Raw genomic sequence first — 17,921 nt, 5'->3', positions numbered from 1 at the left:
AGTGAGACTCCAACTCAAATAAAATAAAATAAAATAAAATAAAATAAAATAAAATAAAGTAAAATAAAATAAAATAGTCATCTGCTCACTCCCGTGAAAAGCAGAAAAAATATCACTGATAAGAAAGATATTTTTTCCTTCCTTTTTCCTATTTTTTGATGTGGATGCTGCTTAACGCTTTGCATTTTTTATAAGGCATTTGTGTTCAATTTCATAAGACAGATGAAAAGAGAGGAGGAGAACAGGGAAAGTGTACTATTATTCAAAATTCATCAAAACATGAGAGTCAGACTTTAAAAAAATTCTTCACCTATGTTAATTTTAGGAAATGAGGATGTGAATGATGCATAAACATGTCATATATACTTAATGTAATTAAATGTTCTACATACATATTTAAAATTATAATATTTGCTCACTACCCAAAGAAAAATAAAACATAAACTGTACTAGTGCTTAGTTGCAAAGCAGCAAATGAAAATCGAATCCTATTAAACAATTAATAGACAATTTAAGCCAATTTTCCAGGAGAATTTGAAATACTTTTTTAACCTTTTATGAACGATATTCTTCTTTTGGATTTCTTTTGCAGTCTTGTAAAAGCCTTATTTTAAGTCATTAAGCACTCATTATAGTACATTTATCTAGTCAAATTCAATCTTAAAAAACACTTTAGAAAGTCTAGGTAATAATGCGATGCAGCATTGATTGATATATACTCGATTTTTCCTGAGAACTTTTTTTCAGTTGAGTCATAAACCTTTTAAAGATGCTGACACTCTCAACCTCCTAACTTAAAAAGAAAATGGAAAAAAAAAAAGATCGTACAATTACCAAATGCACAAGTCTGTACTAACTAGTCAAGATCACAGTTCTATGATCATTCTGAGGTCAATAATGAGTATATTTGAAACACTGGTTATTCAATATTGAAAACGATGCCTTTAAATTTTTGAGCAAGACTGACTTCTATGGAGTGCTTTCAATTGTGACAAGGAAATTTGTTTAATTTGAATTAATGTTTAGTATGTTTTTACATGCTAGAATTTTTTACATGCTAGAATTGGTTACTCTAGCAGAAAATTGCACTTGTGGCTGACAAATGACCCCATAGAGATTTCTTGATAAGGGAGCATCTAATACTTTAAGAATGTCAATCATTAAATAATAAAAATAGCTACTCCTACAAGCGGGCATACTTTCTGTCCAGTGAGGAGACATAAGGGTTAGGGATTTAGAGCAAGAACGAGGAGAAGGAACACATATTAGTGCAAATTCAAGAGAATCCTCACACTTTGTGTTAGCCATATCATTTAGGTTTCTGTCCCATGCACTGGTTTTTACAAAGACTTCTAAGAAGTGGTTGAATTCCCTTGTTTCAATCTCAACATTTCTCTCTATCTTGATCAGTCTTCAACTGGCTGTGCTGATGAATGATTGGAATACTGAAGACATAAAGAATTAAAGGTCATAGAAGGAGACGAATGTCTTCAAACTCTCCACCAAATTCTTGAGGCAAATAACTGCCTGGGGAATATAATGTGATAAATTCTTACAGATGATTTCCTTATCCACAGATGTGTTTAGTGCGCCAGTATTTATGATAAATCCAGACTTGTTGTATTTCCTGGTTCTGGGTACTCAAATAAGCAGGAATAGGCAATGTGAGTTTCAAAAGGAAGCAACTCCCTCAGCTGGAGAATCTGGCCTGAGTATCACTGGACAACTGGGCATCTTTTAATTTATTTATTGTAATTCATTTATAATAGAGTTGTGGGGTACAAGTGCGGGTTTACTATACGAAAGGGCTGCTTGACACAGAGGTGAAGTTTGGACTTCTCGTTGCCACGGTTTCTCCCCTGCCCCCGTAGTAGGTCGGGTACCCACTGTGTTGCCATGTGATTCCCCCATCCTTCCCTCCCTTAGTTGTGCCCATGACTGCCGATCCCACCCTTGTGCTAATGTGACCTGTGATCTGATCAGGTCCCACTTATGAGTGAGAACATGCAGTGCTCAGTTTCTTTGTTTCTGTGAGCGTTCACTTAGTATGATGGTCTCCAACTGTTTTCAAGTTGCTGTGATGGGCATCTCTATTAAAGAGGACCCAAAAACCCCTGGAAACACAAATTTGCCACAAACACTTAAAACCTAAACATGGGGGAAAAGACAAGCCAACTTTAGAGGCCGTATGTGGAAGGGTGCTCGTGACTCACCACTGTGACGTTGAACGCGTACAAGAGATCGAAAGGCAAGGCTGCAATCAAATCGATGATGAACCAAGTCGTGACGTAGTGGATGCAAATGGATCTTGCTTCGAAGATGACTTGGCCAGACTTGCTGACGTAAGTCGTTCGGAAGTTTAAAATGATATCTGCTTGAGAGAAAAGAATTGAGAAAGAAAAGGAAAAGATGGAGAAGGAAAAAAGGAAGGAAAGACAAGGAAAGAAAAAAAGGAAGAAAGGAAAATGGGTAGGCAAGCAGGCAGGGAGGGAGGAAGAAAATTGTATGAAATTAAATTAGGCAAATGTTAACCTCTTAGCCTATAATATCCCAAATTCTCTTCTTGACAGATCCATTCAACTCAAAAAGCAGACACTGAAGAAAGACAAAGAAAGGGGTATTTTTCTGAGCACTTAGTATGTTCCAGATAGGAAGCTGCATGTTATGTCAAGATATAAAATAAATATTCATAGCAATAGCAACCATAGTCATCACTTACTAAGTGCTCAGTACGTGTCAGACATTGATCTAAAAGTTTAGCACAGGCCATTCCACACAACCCTCAGTACATCATTTCCTGATAGACAGTATGACTCCCATGTTGAAGAGGCAGAAACCAAGTTCCAGTGAGGAAAAGTGATTTATCTGCGATCACATTGCCAACAGTGGCAGAGACAATCTTGAACACAGTTATAATTTGTGGTCTGTGATCCTTATTTTATTCAATATTACTTAATTCTGTATAGATTGTGTGGGTTTCTAGGTTAACTTCCTCATCCTATTTTAATGGAAGATGCAATGATTTTCAACCTTTCCCTACATCATTCTTTAATTATATATTATTGAGCCTTTCACAGTATGTGAGATCTTCCAGGGTGCTGGTCAAGTGACAAAGCCATAGCTGAATGGGTCATCTTAAGCCCACTCTTTCTGCTTATGAGTAAACATCTCCAAGACTACCTTCTTAGTTCCTGGGCTAAACATCATTAAGGCATTGGAAATATTACATTTCTCTATTTTAAGACTGAGTACAACCAGGCCACAGGAAATTTCAGGACTGGTGCATGTAAGAATGATCATTGTTGAGTATCTTCCAAACTAATGATTTTAGCAAAAAAAGATGTCTTCATGGAACTTAAGTTTGTGGAGTACCATGGTTCAGTTATTCAAAGATCAAAGAAGAGAATATGGGAAGCAAATATTTCAATGAGACTAGAAATTCAAGCAGTTATGAAGCCAGTGCTAACTTGGGTTATATAATTATCAGATGAATTAAATAATCTTTACAACTAATTTAAACCACTAAAAATAAGCAAAATAGTGACAGAGGTTAAGAATTTGATATGCTATATGGTGTATGCCTACAGGTCCAGCTCTTTGGCAGGCTAAAACAAAGGGATCACTTGAGCCCAGAAGTTCGTGATTATGGAGAGCTGTGATCATGCATGTGAATAGCCATGGAACTCTCACCTGGTCAACATAAAAACAAACACAAACAATGTGTTGGTATCATGAGCATAACGATCATGACAATGGTAAACATTACCCATGTGAACCTATGCTCACTTTATATTTGCATATTATTCATTTTTCACTTCCTGTTCACGTTTGTGGAAGACAGAATGCTAAGGAAACCCCCAATGACCCTTGCCCTCACATGATCTCTTCTTCTCATGGCGGGGGTGGAACCTATGAACATGTTGAAATGTCAGTGCATGGTTAAGTTACATTATAGGGCAAGAAAGAGGTTATCCTGGGTGACCTGCCCTAATCAGGCAGAGAGTTTTCTTCAGCTGGCAGCAAGGGGGTTGGAAGTCAGGGAGATATGTTACTGCTAGACAAAAGCAATTGCCATGTTATGGAAAGGGCAAATCGTGGGCAGCCTCCCACCACTGGGAACCATCCCGGCTGACATCTAGCAAGAACATGGAAATCTCAGTCCTACAGCCACAATCAAGAGGATGATTCCAACAGCCACATGAACTTGAAAGAGGATGCTGAACTCTGGAAAGGAACCCAACTCAGTTGTCACTGTGAGTTCAGTCTTTGGAATTCCTCAACAGAGAATCCAACTAAGCCATCCCTGATCTTCTGGCCTATGGAAACTGAGAGCTAGCAAATAGGGGGTGTTTTAGGCTGTGAAATTTGCTACGCATCGAACAGTACCCTAATACAGCACTTATTATATCACTTGATTCTCCTAACAGCCTCGTGAGCTATACAGACATTATGACAAGACTGATGACTGTTATTATTGAGAACACATAGGTTCTTAGCTCAGTCTGGTTCTAAGCCCTTTGGAATCATAACCTCATGGATTCCTTGCAACAACACTTAGAGGTATGTAGTCGTTCCTATGATCTGCTTTTACAGATGAGAAAGCTGAGACATAAGAGAGGTCAAGTGATTCATTCAGGGTCACACAGATGGTAAAACTGAACTGCCAGATTAGATCTCTCAGCCAACAGTGAAAGAGCAAGACTCAAACCCAGAGTCGATCATACTGCGTGATCTATCACAGAAACAAAGAGCAGAGTACCATATGTTCTCACTCATAAGTGGACCTTGAACAATGATCATAATACTATAAGAAAGGGACTGGTAGTAGTGGGAAACTGCCAGGGGATGGGGGGTGGGATTGGCAGTTGAGGGAAACTGCCAGGGGAGCGGGGGGGAGGCATCTTAACAAGGGTACCTGCATTATGAACATTTGTAAACCTCACTCTGAATTGTACCCCACATCTTTAAAAGAAAAAATTTAAAGTTAAAAAAATTAAAAATAAACACTTAAAAAAAATCCAAGTTTCTTGATGCCACTGCCGGGCTCTGGGTTTTGGTGCCTTCACAGAGACTCATCTCATTGTGGATTTGGAAGCAAGCTCTGGGTGACTTGAAAAGAAAATAGTAGCTGTTCTAGTCTGTCGTGAATGATCTAACTTTCAAAAACAGCATTACCAAAAGTCATGTTTTTGTCAAAAATTGAAAACATCTAGATGATTTTATTGTTAATGCTGAGAATAAGGAAGGATAAAGCTCCTACATAAAGCACTCATGTAGGACAAAAACAATCCTAGGTGATTCTACTAAGAAGTAGAAGTCCCACTGTGGTCAACCACCAATGTGTCATGGAAACATGCGACCAGGAATAGACACGAAGGAGCATGGGGAAATGCCATCAGACTGTGAGGGTCACGTGGGAGCTTCTCATTCTCTCTCTTTAACTTTCTTAGATCCGTGTACTTCTGCAAAGCAAAGCTACGTAGCAGCTCAGACCACCAACTTTTAAATAAAGCAGAGATTTCAATGTCATGGTTTCCAAAACGAAGCTCGAATGAAGGATGTGGGTTCTCATCGGTGAGTGAGAAATCCAGAGTTGTTTACTAAGCCCTACAGTGACCTTTAGTTTCCACAATGCAGGCTGAGGTAAGTCCACAAGTTCGTTATAAAATTGAAGGACAAATTCCTTGCACATTTCTGAACTGATCACGAGGTCTACTGCAAGTTTCACAGAAAACCCACTACAACCATCCACATACATGGGACGGTCCATGAACAAAAGAATGAATGACATATCATTGATTAGTACAGCGAATATTTTCAAAACGACATGGTTAATTCCGTGGTCAACTGGATAACAAAATGGAGGTTCAGACTTCTCACTAGAACAGGCATTTTCTTGGACAAGTGAGTCATTACAGAATATCAGTTTAGAGAGATTGTTAAAAAACAACTTGCTATTCAATTGAGTTAAATGGATGGAAAAAATAGGCTAAATTTAGGTTTACAAAATTGTAAGACTTTTATACATAGTGATAACAGCAAAAGAATAGAGGTTTTAAAAAATGTACACGAACAAATCTATTTTTGAAATATTTAAGTATGTTCAGTTTTATATTCAGGGGGGAACCTAGATATATATCATATCCTGAGATTTTAGAACTATGGTACAATTGTGCAAAGACTATAAGTTTATCCAATTAGTATTATTTTTGGATAGCAAATTTCAAAAGGAGAAAACTACTTCTGTCAAACACATAAGAATACCCATAGTTCTGACATATTTACAAAGCATTTTTTTTAACATTCACTAGTCTGTATGGTTCCTATACATCTATCTCAGGTGAACTGTCACCCTCATTGTACCATGACACAGAATATTTAAATTGTTTGAAGTCATGAAGACAGTGAGCAGCAGAGAGACAACATCTTTTGACACTCAATCTCATTTTCTTTCCATTATCTAAATGATTACTGCAGTTCTAAATATATTTTAGAGGAAATAACAATAGGCCAGAACAAGGAAATGCATTTCTGATTGTAATCCTTAGATTGAATTCAATATCAGCATCACCCAGGTAAAAGAATATTAAGTCAGAATCACAGAATTAAATGTGGGGAAATGAACTGTCTTTGATTCTGGAACTATATGGACTAAGCTTCTGTTCAGGTGAATGCTGAGAACTTGCTCTGCTTTCTATCCAGTGGTAAGAATGTAGTGAGATTGTTACTACTCTAAGAAAGGGATTGGCAGTAGCCAGAAACTGCCAGGGGAGAGAGGAAGGGGTGCACGACATCTGTAAGGGCACCTGATCTCAAACCAGGCAAAGTGGGGACCAAAGAGAGGCTCAAACTTTACCTGTACGATGACCACTTGTAGATCTAATCCTGAATTGTACCCTACATCTTTAAAATAGAATAAGAAAAAAAAAAAAAGAATGTAGTGAGGTTGTTCAAGAACCAGAACTCGGTGTTTGCAAATATTCCCTTCTGCTTAAGGGGACGGTAGAGACTGCTAGTACAAGTTCCTTTATTGAAATTTATTTTAGCACTGTAGTATACATGTGAGGATTTGCTACCTAGGTGAATTGTGTGAAGGTGAGGTTTGGGCTTCTAAGGAGCCCTCTCCCCAAGTAGTGAACAGCACCCAGCAGGTGGTTGTGTGCCCCTTCTATCCCTTCCCTCCCTTCTTTAGCAGTGCCCGGTGTCTGTGGTTCCACCTCTGGACCCAGTGTTTAGTGGTCTCGTTGGACCAGCAGTCCCACACTTGGGAACACAAGCTCTTTAACAGTGAGGAAGCGCAGAATAAAAAAAAAAGGTTATGATGAGGAAGAAAAGAGCTTTTTAGATCTGGCGTCCCCCACGGGAGAATCCTAGGAACCAAGGAGAGCTTCACCAGCATGGGAGGCAGCCGCTCCTCTCCCTGTAGCTGACTCACTCCCCTTAAGATTTTTCTATTTTGGCTAATTCAGTCAGTTTCTGATTCATACATCACAATAAGAATGTGGTCTCATTCTCATTAGAATGAGAAGTACAGTTTTCATTTTGAGACAACTAATCGCATAAGTATATAACATTTTAAAAATCTATGTTGACAAAAAAATGTGAGTGTGTTCATTCATATCCATAGTTTTATATGTAATTTTTCTTGTTAATTTCATTTATTATCAATTTGCCATATTTTGTCCAGGCATACAAAACATGTATATACCATTTGAATAAAAAATAATCCAAAATCCATAGCAAAATTAGCTCAAAAAACTTTGCCACGCAGAAACCCCAATGCCTCCATGTGTTTGTATATGCTTAAACAACCCTTTGTGGCATGAGGAACTGGTGTTGCGTGCAGCGAGTAACTAAGGACAATAGGGAACGACCAGATATACTCTGTGTGGTTTACAGACCTTCCAAAAAATTGATCACAGTATACCAAGATGAAGCTGAATCGAATAGAATTCTCTGATGATGCAGATGGCAGGTTATTATTTTGCAGAATAATTGATTTGCCTCATTGTATTTCAGTTTTACAGAGCATAATTGAAGGAAAGACAGGCAATCAAGAGAAACCTGTGTGCATGTTCTGTTTTCATATTGCTAAGACCTTTAAAAAGGAGCGTCTCCCTTCTGTCCTGCAGGAAATAGCTCTGCAAGTGGACCAAAAGGCAGGAAGGTGAGAACCATTTTTTTTCCAGTTTGAGTTCCTTGAGAACTATGTAGCTAGAAAGTACCGGGGAAAAGAGGTTGCGTTTGATATGGCATAAATTAGTAGATTTCTTTTATTAGCATGTATGCCAGATGGGAAATAACTTTAAAATCATAAGCAAATTAAAATATAATGACATGCACGTCGGCATATGCACCACATACAAATAATTAATATCTTCATTTAGCTATTTCTTTAAAAATTAATCAATGTTAGTGCAGCATGGGTGCAGAGACATTTATCTAAACTGGCTGCCATCTAATATTCTAAAGAGATACCGTCTTTTTTCACTGCTTGTGAGGCATGCCTCCAACCACAGCATGACAACACAGTATAATGTCACAGCACATTGGAGCTAGAAGGCATGGGAAGAATGAATAGAGAGCTGATTAATGGAGAGGCTTGAGGGACTCGCGATCCTAAGAATGATTGCCATTGATGGCCAATATCACTGAATGAGAGTTTTCTATCACTCACCCTTGCTCAGTTTCTCAGTATTTCTCCTCCTTGCTTACCTTAAAGTGAAAGATTAATGGAAAAGACAGATCAGTGGGCCAGTGAGAAAGAGCATTTAACAACAACTGCAATCAGAAGAAAAAATGGAGCCAAATAAAGGCAGTAGGATGGAGAGGTGATTGATGCTGGCAGTGGCTTCTGTTTTGAAGCCAATGGGGCCAACATCATCATGGTGGATCCTTACAGGGTTTGAATTTTTTTATTTTATTTTAAAGATGTGGGGTACAATTCAGGGTTAGGTATATGAATGGTCATTGTACCGGAAAATTTTGGGCTTCACCTTGGTCCCCACTTCACCTGGTTTGAGATCAGGTTCCCTTATTGATAAAGTGTGCCCCCCTCCTTCCCTCCCCTGGCAGTTTCCCACTACTGCTAAACCCCCCTCCCCGTTATAGTATTATGATAATTGTTCAGGGTCCGTTTATGAGTGAGAACATGTGAGACTCAGGTCTTTGCTTCTGTGACAGATCACCGAGGATTACAGACTCTAAATCCATCCAAGTTGCTGTGAAGTTCATAATTTTGTCCTTCTTTATGGCTGTGTAATACTCCATCATGTATATGTACCACATTTTAAAAAATCCAGTCTCCTTTCGATGGTCAGCACAGTTGATTCCATGTTTTTGCCATTGTGAATAGTGCTGCCTTTACAGGTTTTGACCTATGAGACCATACGGCCCACATGAAGGGACAGGGACCTAACAGTCCTCCATGCTAATGCCTCTTCTCATGCAGGAATTCCACCCACGCCAGCCTTGATAAGTGGCCAACCAGTCACTGGCTGCTTCTAGTAGTGGCGAGTCCTCTGCTGAGAGCCCCAGACTAGCTTGCATGTCCATCATCAGGTAGTTCTTAACAAAATATCTTCATCTTTTTTATCAATACATAATCAAGGTACATATCTTGGGGGTACATGTGATAATTCAGTGGGTTCCTGCCATTTGTAGAGATCAAATCAGAATGACTAGGATCTCCATCACCTTCCTTCCTCAGTCAGGGGAATTACTTTCCTTCTTGTAACCCTCTTTTCTTGTTTCTAGTTTTGTCTTCAGCAGCAGGATGGAATACACTGTCCTCTCCCATCCCAAAGCTCCCTCCATAAATATCTGAGATCAGTCATCAAGTTTGTCTCTCAGTCCCAGGCTGAATATCTTCATTTCGTTTCACTGTACCTTCCTGACATGGTTTCCTCTTAGCAGCCCTGATGATATCATCTGGTTTGGTGGATTTCGCAGCAAGCCTCATGGAAGAGAGGAAAAGCAGGAGCAGACTCCCCTTCCATCCGCCCTTCCCTCTCTCCAGGCTGGACTTTTATTCATTTTACATGTGCACCTTCTCCTCAATTTTTATTTTGAGAAGGAATGTTCCAGTCTTTAACACAATAAAGAAAAGGGAAAACCACTCTCATGAGGTACTTGGAGTTACAGTTACCATCCCAGAGGAGGCCTGGCTGGTGTTTGAGGCAGTAGCAGATACATACAATTCTCATTAGCACTGTCCACAGAATTCTTGTTTCTTCGCAGCCTTGCCAACACTTACTGTTACCAGACTTTAGAATTTTTGCCGATTCGGTGGGAGGATAATTCTTCCAGGAATGCATTTAGGATTGGTTTTAATGCTTCTACCAATGCAGCCTTATTACGGTGTTAGAACTTTTTTTCCAAAAACGTTCATTACTGTTTATTGAAGTGAACTTTTGCCAACTTAAAGCCCCAAATGTTGCTGTTTCTCATACATCCTCTGCCAGTAGACTGCAGGTGTTTTTTACTGGAAGAGCTGTAGCATAGCTGCACCGTCCAGCTTTTTGACATGCTCAGGTGCTGTAAAATATTGCTCTTGAGGACTTCCTGTGTCCTCTGCCTTGTGCAGAGCCCCAGGCACTCAAGGGTGAATGAGACATCTGGAAGAATCATGCCTTTTTCTGGTAACCATAGGCTTTCCAGTTTCTGTTATCTGATGTCATCCTACCCACAGATGCATAAATCAGTCCCATCTGTGACTCTGCAGGTCAACAGTGCCAACCCCAGTGGATTGCCATTAAAATTCCTCACTTATTGTCTATAACTAATCATTTGTATTAGACTGACCTCTCACATTGCTTTCCTTTTGTTGTATAAGTTCACCATAGCAAAAGATCTCCATATAACGTGCACAGTGGAATGCAGATTACCAATTTTGGCTCCCTATAATTTATTCACTTTTTCAATGACTTAGAGTTCTAAATTATATATTGAACTTTGGAGATATGAGATCATTTTTCATAAAAAAACAATTTAATGATTAAACATACCATGCTAAAAAAAAATTTCCTGATTTAAGCCTATTCTTAATTATAGAAAGTCTTGGCACACTTATTCTACCTATAGGTATAGTTATTGGGTGGTACAATTTCCAAGGTTAAGTAACAGTAGAAATTTTAAGGACTATCTATAATATTTAGTCATGCAATTAAAAAATTCATAATTGGGGTCTATTTGTTTTCTTTGGAGTGAATATTGATCATTCAAGTTGCAAAGTTTATGATTAATGAAGACTGAGATAAATAGTGAAAAATGTGTTAATATAATTAATAGTTTTTCCCAATGTGAAATCTCACATATATGCTCATTAGAGAGAAATTTTTTTTTTTTTGAGTTGGAGTCTCACTCTATCACCCAGACTGGAGTGCAGTGGCTGCTCCCGGTCACCGCAGCCTTGACCTGCTGGGCTCCAGCGATCCTTCCGCCTCAGCCTTCCGAGTAGCCAGAATTACAGGCATGCACTACCACGCCCGGCTGATTTTTTGACTTATTTAGAGATGAGGTCTCGATCAAATAATATTTTTGTGATTACCTAGCTTTTTTACGTTTTAATTAGAGCTGTGATATTCATATATATATAATATATATAATTTTTTTTGAGTTGGAGGCTCACTTTGTCATCCAGACTGCAGTGGCACAATCGTAGCCACTACAGTCTTGACCTGCTGACCTCAGGCAATCCTTCTGCCTCAGCCTTCCTAGTAGCTGGAACTACAGGCTTGCACCACCATGCTTGGCTAATTTTTTTGATTTAGTGTAGAGATGAGGTCTCACCATGCTGTCCAGGTTGGTCCCAAACACCTGAGGCCAGACAATCCTCTTGCCTTGGGTTCCTAAAGTGCTGGGATGACAGGCATGAGTCACTCCACCCGGCCCATTTTTATATTTGAGGAAAATAATATCTCATTCGCTGTGGCAGTCTTTAGTGCTATCTACCAACTACCATGGCTCTCTACCTCCTGGTATGACTATCTTTCCTGCCCTCTAAAGAGGATAAGGGTGTCCTTGTAATCTGCTTTGGTTTGAGAGCGAGGGTATGACTCCTCACATTTTCTTCTCCCTGACTTGAAGACTAGGCCAGCACGTGGCAAGACAACTATCCTGGGTGCCTGAGTCACCACCAGGGGCAGAGCCACAGCAGATCCCCGTGGATAGCCAGCATGAGGGAGATATAAGCCCTGAGCTGTGTCCCACTGAGATAGATGCTGAGGTTGCTTGAAATCCCAACCAGCCTGGTCCATCTGGATGGACGGGCATTTCCGAGAGGCCACAGAGCAGAGTGGCCAACAGTACAGAGTCTGGAGTCAGGCTCCCTGGGTTGTAGACCACAGGGCAGGTGCTGTGATTATCACTACTACTGCTACTGCGATTATTCCTACTTACAGCCTTCAAAACTGAAAAAGAGGGTCAATGAGTGACTTACCTAAGACTGCATAACTTATTCATGCCATTATTTTTATTGTGACTTTACAGACCCATAACAACATAATCAAAACGATCAAATAATAATAATAATAGTAGCTAATATTTGTTAAGTGTTTCCACTGTCACAGGGATTGTTTTAAGTGCTTTGTAAGTGTTAACTCCTCTGATCCCCATGTGTTCACTGTAAAGCAGGCAGTATGTTAATTTACTGATACATGACACACTTGGGGAATTAATCTGCTGAACAGTATCAACTAGGAAGTGGCAGAGCTGAAATTTATACTTCCTGAGTCTGTCTGCAGGCTGCCACCAAGACACTTTTTTTTCTTATAATTCTTCCCCTTCCTGTAGCCCAGGAAGGGGAATCTTTTAGTGATATCTATGAGTTGTTTTTAGAAACGTAGTTTTTTTAAAGCCATATAAAGAGAACATTTAGCATTTAAATTATAGGTTGCCATATAAAAATTGCTCATTATTGGACCTTGAACATCCAATGTAATACTATAAGAAAATGACTGACGGTACTGGGAAACTATGGGGGGGGGATGGGATTAACAGTAGCAAATATCTGCCTGGGGATGGGAAAACACCTCTTATCAACAGGGTGCCTGAACGAAACGTAATTGTACACCTAACCCTTAACTGTACCCCACAAAACCATAATCAAAAATATTGATTAAAAAAAATTGCTCATTATTAAAACAAAGTTGTATTTCAGGAATAGCACATATGCTGTAAAGTCCATTAATGTTAAGTGGGCAGCTGGGTGAATTTTCCGAAGTGAACCATATTCATAACCATGGATGGATAAAGTTAAAACTAAGGTCAGAATACCAGATGCCTTCTTTCTGGCCTTACTGCCCAAACAAGATCATTGTCTCCATTACCATAGATTAATTTTTGCTTAAATTAATTAGGAACTTCATATAAATGGAATGATACAGTATGTACTTTTGTGTAGAGATTCTTTGACTAGACATCATATATGTCCGATTCATCAATTTGGTACTGTGTTCACTATTTTTTATTGCTGTGCAGTATTTCATTGTATAACTATACAGAATTCACATAATTTTACTGAAATTAAATTAAATTATAGAAATTTGGGTTGCTTCCAGTTTGGACAATTACTGTTCAAGCTGATACAAACATATACACACATGTCTATTCAAAAGTATAAATATATGTATATGTGCATATAAATACATGTGTATATCTATGTTACGGACATATGTATACATGTGCATGTACATGTACGAGGTCCGACAATTAGGTTTGTGAACCATCCTAGAAAAAGTGCTCCATACCTCATTGTTGAATATCACCACAATCACCTTAGAAGGACTTCCCTTGGGAAGCTACACATCAACGCCAGCGCCTTGTCCACCCATCAGAGCAATTTTGGGACTCTTTTACTGGAATGGCCATCAGAGTTGTCATTGTTATTTGCTGGGGCCTGACAATTAAGTTTGCACACTTGCCACATGTGCTTACGTGGGCAACTCTATACAAATGACTGCGTTGGAACACCCTTCCTATTCACCTGATCTGGTCCCCAGTGACTTTTTTCTTCACTTGAAGATAAAGGAAATATTGAAAAGAAGATATTTGATGACACTCAGGACATTAAGGTAACACGACAGCAGCTCTGATGGCCGTTCCAGAAAAAGAGTTTCAAAATTGCTTTGACGGGTGGATCAGGCGCTGGCATTGGTGCACAGATTCCCAAGGGGAGTCCTTCAAAGGTGACCATCATGATATTCAGTGATGAGGTCTGGAGCACTTTTTCTAGGGTGAGTTTGCGAACTTAATTGTTGGACTTCGTATACATATATACATATACTTGCAAATATGTACATGTATATATATATGTATGTAGATGTACTCACACACATAGGTGTATCTTTCCTTGTACAGGTGTGGTATGCTCATTGATTCTGCCACTCCAATTGCTGAGTCATCATATACATATTCTACTTTAATAGATACAGGCAAAGAGTTGAGTAGAGAGTCAGTGCCAATTCCCATTCCTCCATGCAGGTATGTAATTTCAATTTGTTCCATACCTTCCCCAATCCTTGGTAATTTTGTTTTCCTTTAGCTGTTTTGAAAGTGGAGAAACTATTTCCATTTTACTTATGAAGTATGATACTGAGCACATACGAATTGCACTTTTATATGCCGTCTTTTATGAAGTGTCCATTCAGAATGTTTTCCTAATGAAAATCTGCTCCTCTCTTCTTTTTTTTTTTTTTTGATTTGTAGGGCTTGTAACCTATTCTGGATATAAATTGTTTCCTGTTTAGGTGATCTGTGCCTGTCCCAAAGTCCTTGAAATATTCTGTGATGTCTTCTGAAGTTTCTTTTTTTTTTAACTTTTACATTTTTAATCTATTAAAAAAATTTTTTCCCCTTATTTTTTATTTTGAAGATATGGGGTGCAATTCAGGGTTAGGCGCATAAGTGGTCATCGTTCAGGTAATGTGTGGGTACCCTTATTGATGTTATGTGTCCCTCCTCCCTTGGTAGTGTCCCAATACTACCAATCCCTTTCTTATAGTATTATAATAAATGTTCAGAGTCTGCTTACGAGTGGGCACACGTAGTACTCAGATCTTTGTTTCTGTGATAAATCACTGAGTATTATAGACTCGAATTCCATCCAAGTTGCTGCAAAGTTCATAATTTTGCTTTTCTTTATGGCTGCATAATATTCTATTGTGTAAATGCACATTTTCTTTATCCAGTCCACCTTCGATAGGCAGCATTGTTTACAATAGCAACAACATGGAACTTTTGCATTTTTTCCACAATCCATCTGCAATTGATTTTGTATATGGTGTGATGCAAGAGTGAAGATATATATTTTCCAGATGAAGATCCAGTTGATGCAGAAACTATAGATAAAAACATCATTTCCCGAAAGCATTGCAGTGGGCTTTGACATAAATTAGGCGTTCATACCTGTGCAGATTTTTTAGGGTGTCTATCTTTTGTTCCAACAGCCTGTTTGTCAGACACCAGGATTTTCCACCTTGTCAGCACAATCAGAAACAGATGTGTTCAAATTATTCTTAAGGACTCTCAAGAGCATTTAAAATATGACTAATATACAGGGGGTGCCAGAAATGTATACACATTTTAAGTATGATGTTTGCTCAAAAGATTATGTTAATCAAATGAATGCTAGCATCACCATGTGATAGGCAGGACAGTCAATGAAAATGGTGGAAGCACGGTTGAGCGAACATGCTACATGTGGTTACCATAATTCAATTCAACTTTGAAAAGTAGTGCATAGATAACATCTCTTAAAATGTGTATACATTTTTTGGCACTCCTGTATTTGAGTTTTAAAGCAAGATTTAAATATAATAGTCATAAATATTAAATGCTATGTTTTAAAAAGAAATAGAATAAAATATTCAATATTTGAAATAATAGGACCATGCCCAATTTAAGAGAAAAATAGATTCTCACTTAAGCACATTATGACTTCATAGTTATTTTTATGAACACCATCAGCAGAAATTGCTCATATTTTTGTGTTACTTCAGCAATTGCATTTCTACTTGTGGTTTCAATCATTTGGTCTGTTTTTAGTCACTGTGAACAATAAAATCATGAAAGATCAATAGTATCAAGCCACACCCATCTGATTTCCGTAATGTATGAATAGTACCAAGCCATTACACCAGAGTCAGAGCACAAAGTGGTTCTTTGCTCTCCTTGTGTTACAATCTGGTCACTGACACCAAAAAGCAAGTTGGGAAGCAAAATAGTGTCTATGTTTAATTAATTCTTTCTTAGGATTGTTTGAATAAAGGGAGTAGCCTAACAACAAGTCAGTATCACTAGACATTGAAAAGCCAAGAATTTCATTGTGGTAGCTGGATCACCAAAGCCAAGAAGGGAAACGATAAGACAAGCAGAATTCAAAATCGAGATAGCCACGAGTGGAACTCAAGAAGAAAGAACAAGATTGGAGTGAGCCAGGAAGAAATCCAGGGCCAGATGGTTTTTAATCAGAGTTAAGGTGAAAGATGTGCTCCCAGAGGAAGTGTACAGTTTCCAAGAAGTCACCAATTAGAGCTAGAATCTCAAAAAATGTGAAATTGCCAGTCATTTTTGTTTGTTCACATCTCTCATTTAAAGGTTTTTTTAAAGTTCTTATAAAGTTTATCCTCTTATTATAGATAATTTCTGGAGGAAAAGGAAGAAACTGTTCCTGTATCTGTTTATATAAATAAAATATAGTGTCTAGAGTTTCTCAGTAATTTTCCATAGGTAGCAAACCTTAACTCCAAAACACATCAACCTTGTATGTTTCTGTATTTTTCACAGTATACAGGCCGTTGATGTAAGGTTGAATAATCAAAAATGTACATAAACACAGATCTTTGTAAAAAGGTGATTTACATGTGTACCCAGGAAAGATCTTTTCCTCAGCTTAACCTTTTATTGCTCAGAGATAGTTTTACTGTTGTTTTTTCCAAGCAGTATGTATAAAAATGGTCTCTTAGGCGGCCAGAGTCCGAAGGTGCTATAAAACTCAGGGTTGAAATCCGCTGGAAACTGTAAATTCTATTCCAAGAAGTTGTTTTTTGAGGCATCACTCCCACAACTGAGCAACGCAAAATGTGCTGTTTGGCTGTCACAAGCATGTTGCTTGACTTGGAGAGCTTTTCATACATCTTGTTACTCAATCTAATGCCGTTTGCTTAGCTGGCATTTGAATGGTCATCAGTACTGATGCTCTTCTGAATACCTATTTAAATACAGGCAGGAATCTCTCCCTTGCCATTCAGGAGATTCACATGTAACTCCCGCTTTACTTGCTTGAGGATTGCCAATAGCCATGGACTCTGAATACTCCGATTGCAACCAGATTTTTCACAGGTATGGCCAGTTCAGATTTTCATCTGTTATGAAAACATATCTTGGTGAGAAGTAAGGATTCTTTTGTATTATCTTAATAATATGTCCGAGACAGGGGTCGATCTAATCAAATACTGCCTTCCCAGGCTGCTCCATATTTTTCCTTACTTTTCCTTTATGTGGCATCTTTAGTGAACATGTAAATGACTTGCCTTTGCTTAACTACAGGCCTCAGCACTTGGGAAGAACTGGCTCGGCGTCTTGTAATATGTGACATTTGAAGTACATTTAACATGCAACTCCTAATGACCTTGGAGAAATGGCATTTTTATTTATTTTGCAGGTAGAAGATTTTCATTGTATGTTATTGCATTCTGAAGTTTGTAAGCAAAGAGCAATTCATGTGCAGCCAAAAGTGTGTTCAAAAGAAATTTAGTCATCGTAAGTATATCATTAAAATCTATCATCTCAGCCAGGTTCAGTGGCTCAGCCTGTAATCCCGCGCCTTGGGAGGCTGAGGTGAGTGGATTGCCTGAGCCCGGGGATTCGAGACCCGCCTGGGCAACTTGGCGAGACCTCATCTCTACAATAAATCAAAAAAT

The 17,921-nt window shown here is 38.6% G+C and overlaps 1 protein-coding gene across 1 annotated transcript in view; it reads right to left on the bottom strand.

Moving 5' to 3' along the window:
* KCNH8 (potassium voltage-gated channel subfamily H member 8) overlaps positions 1-17,921 on the bottom strand; it is a 287,674-nt gene that overhangs the window by 140,034 nt on the left and 129,719 nt on the right. The window contains exon 6 of the mRNA XM_008072479.1: positions 2,214-2,371. Coding sequence (XP_008070670.1) covers positions 2,214-2,371 — 158 coding nt within the window. The remainder of the gene's footprint in view (positions 1-2,213; positions 2,372-17,921) is intronic.

Source organism: Carlito syrichta, unplaced genomic scaffold, assembly GCF_000164805.1.
Source record: "Carlito syrichta isolate Samal-C Ts95f unplaced genomic scaffold, Tarsius_syrichta-2.0.1 Scaffold315224, whole genome shotgun sequence".
NCBI lineage: Eukaryota > Metazoa > Chordata > Mammalia > Primates > Tarsiidae > Carlito > Carlito syrichta.
This window is presented reverse-complemented; position numbering and strand designations above follow the sequence as displayed.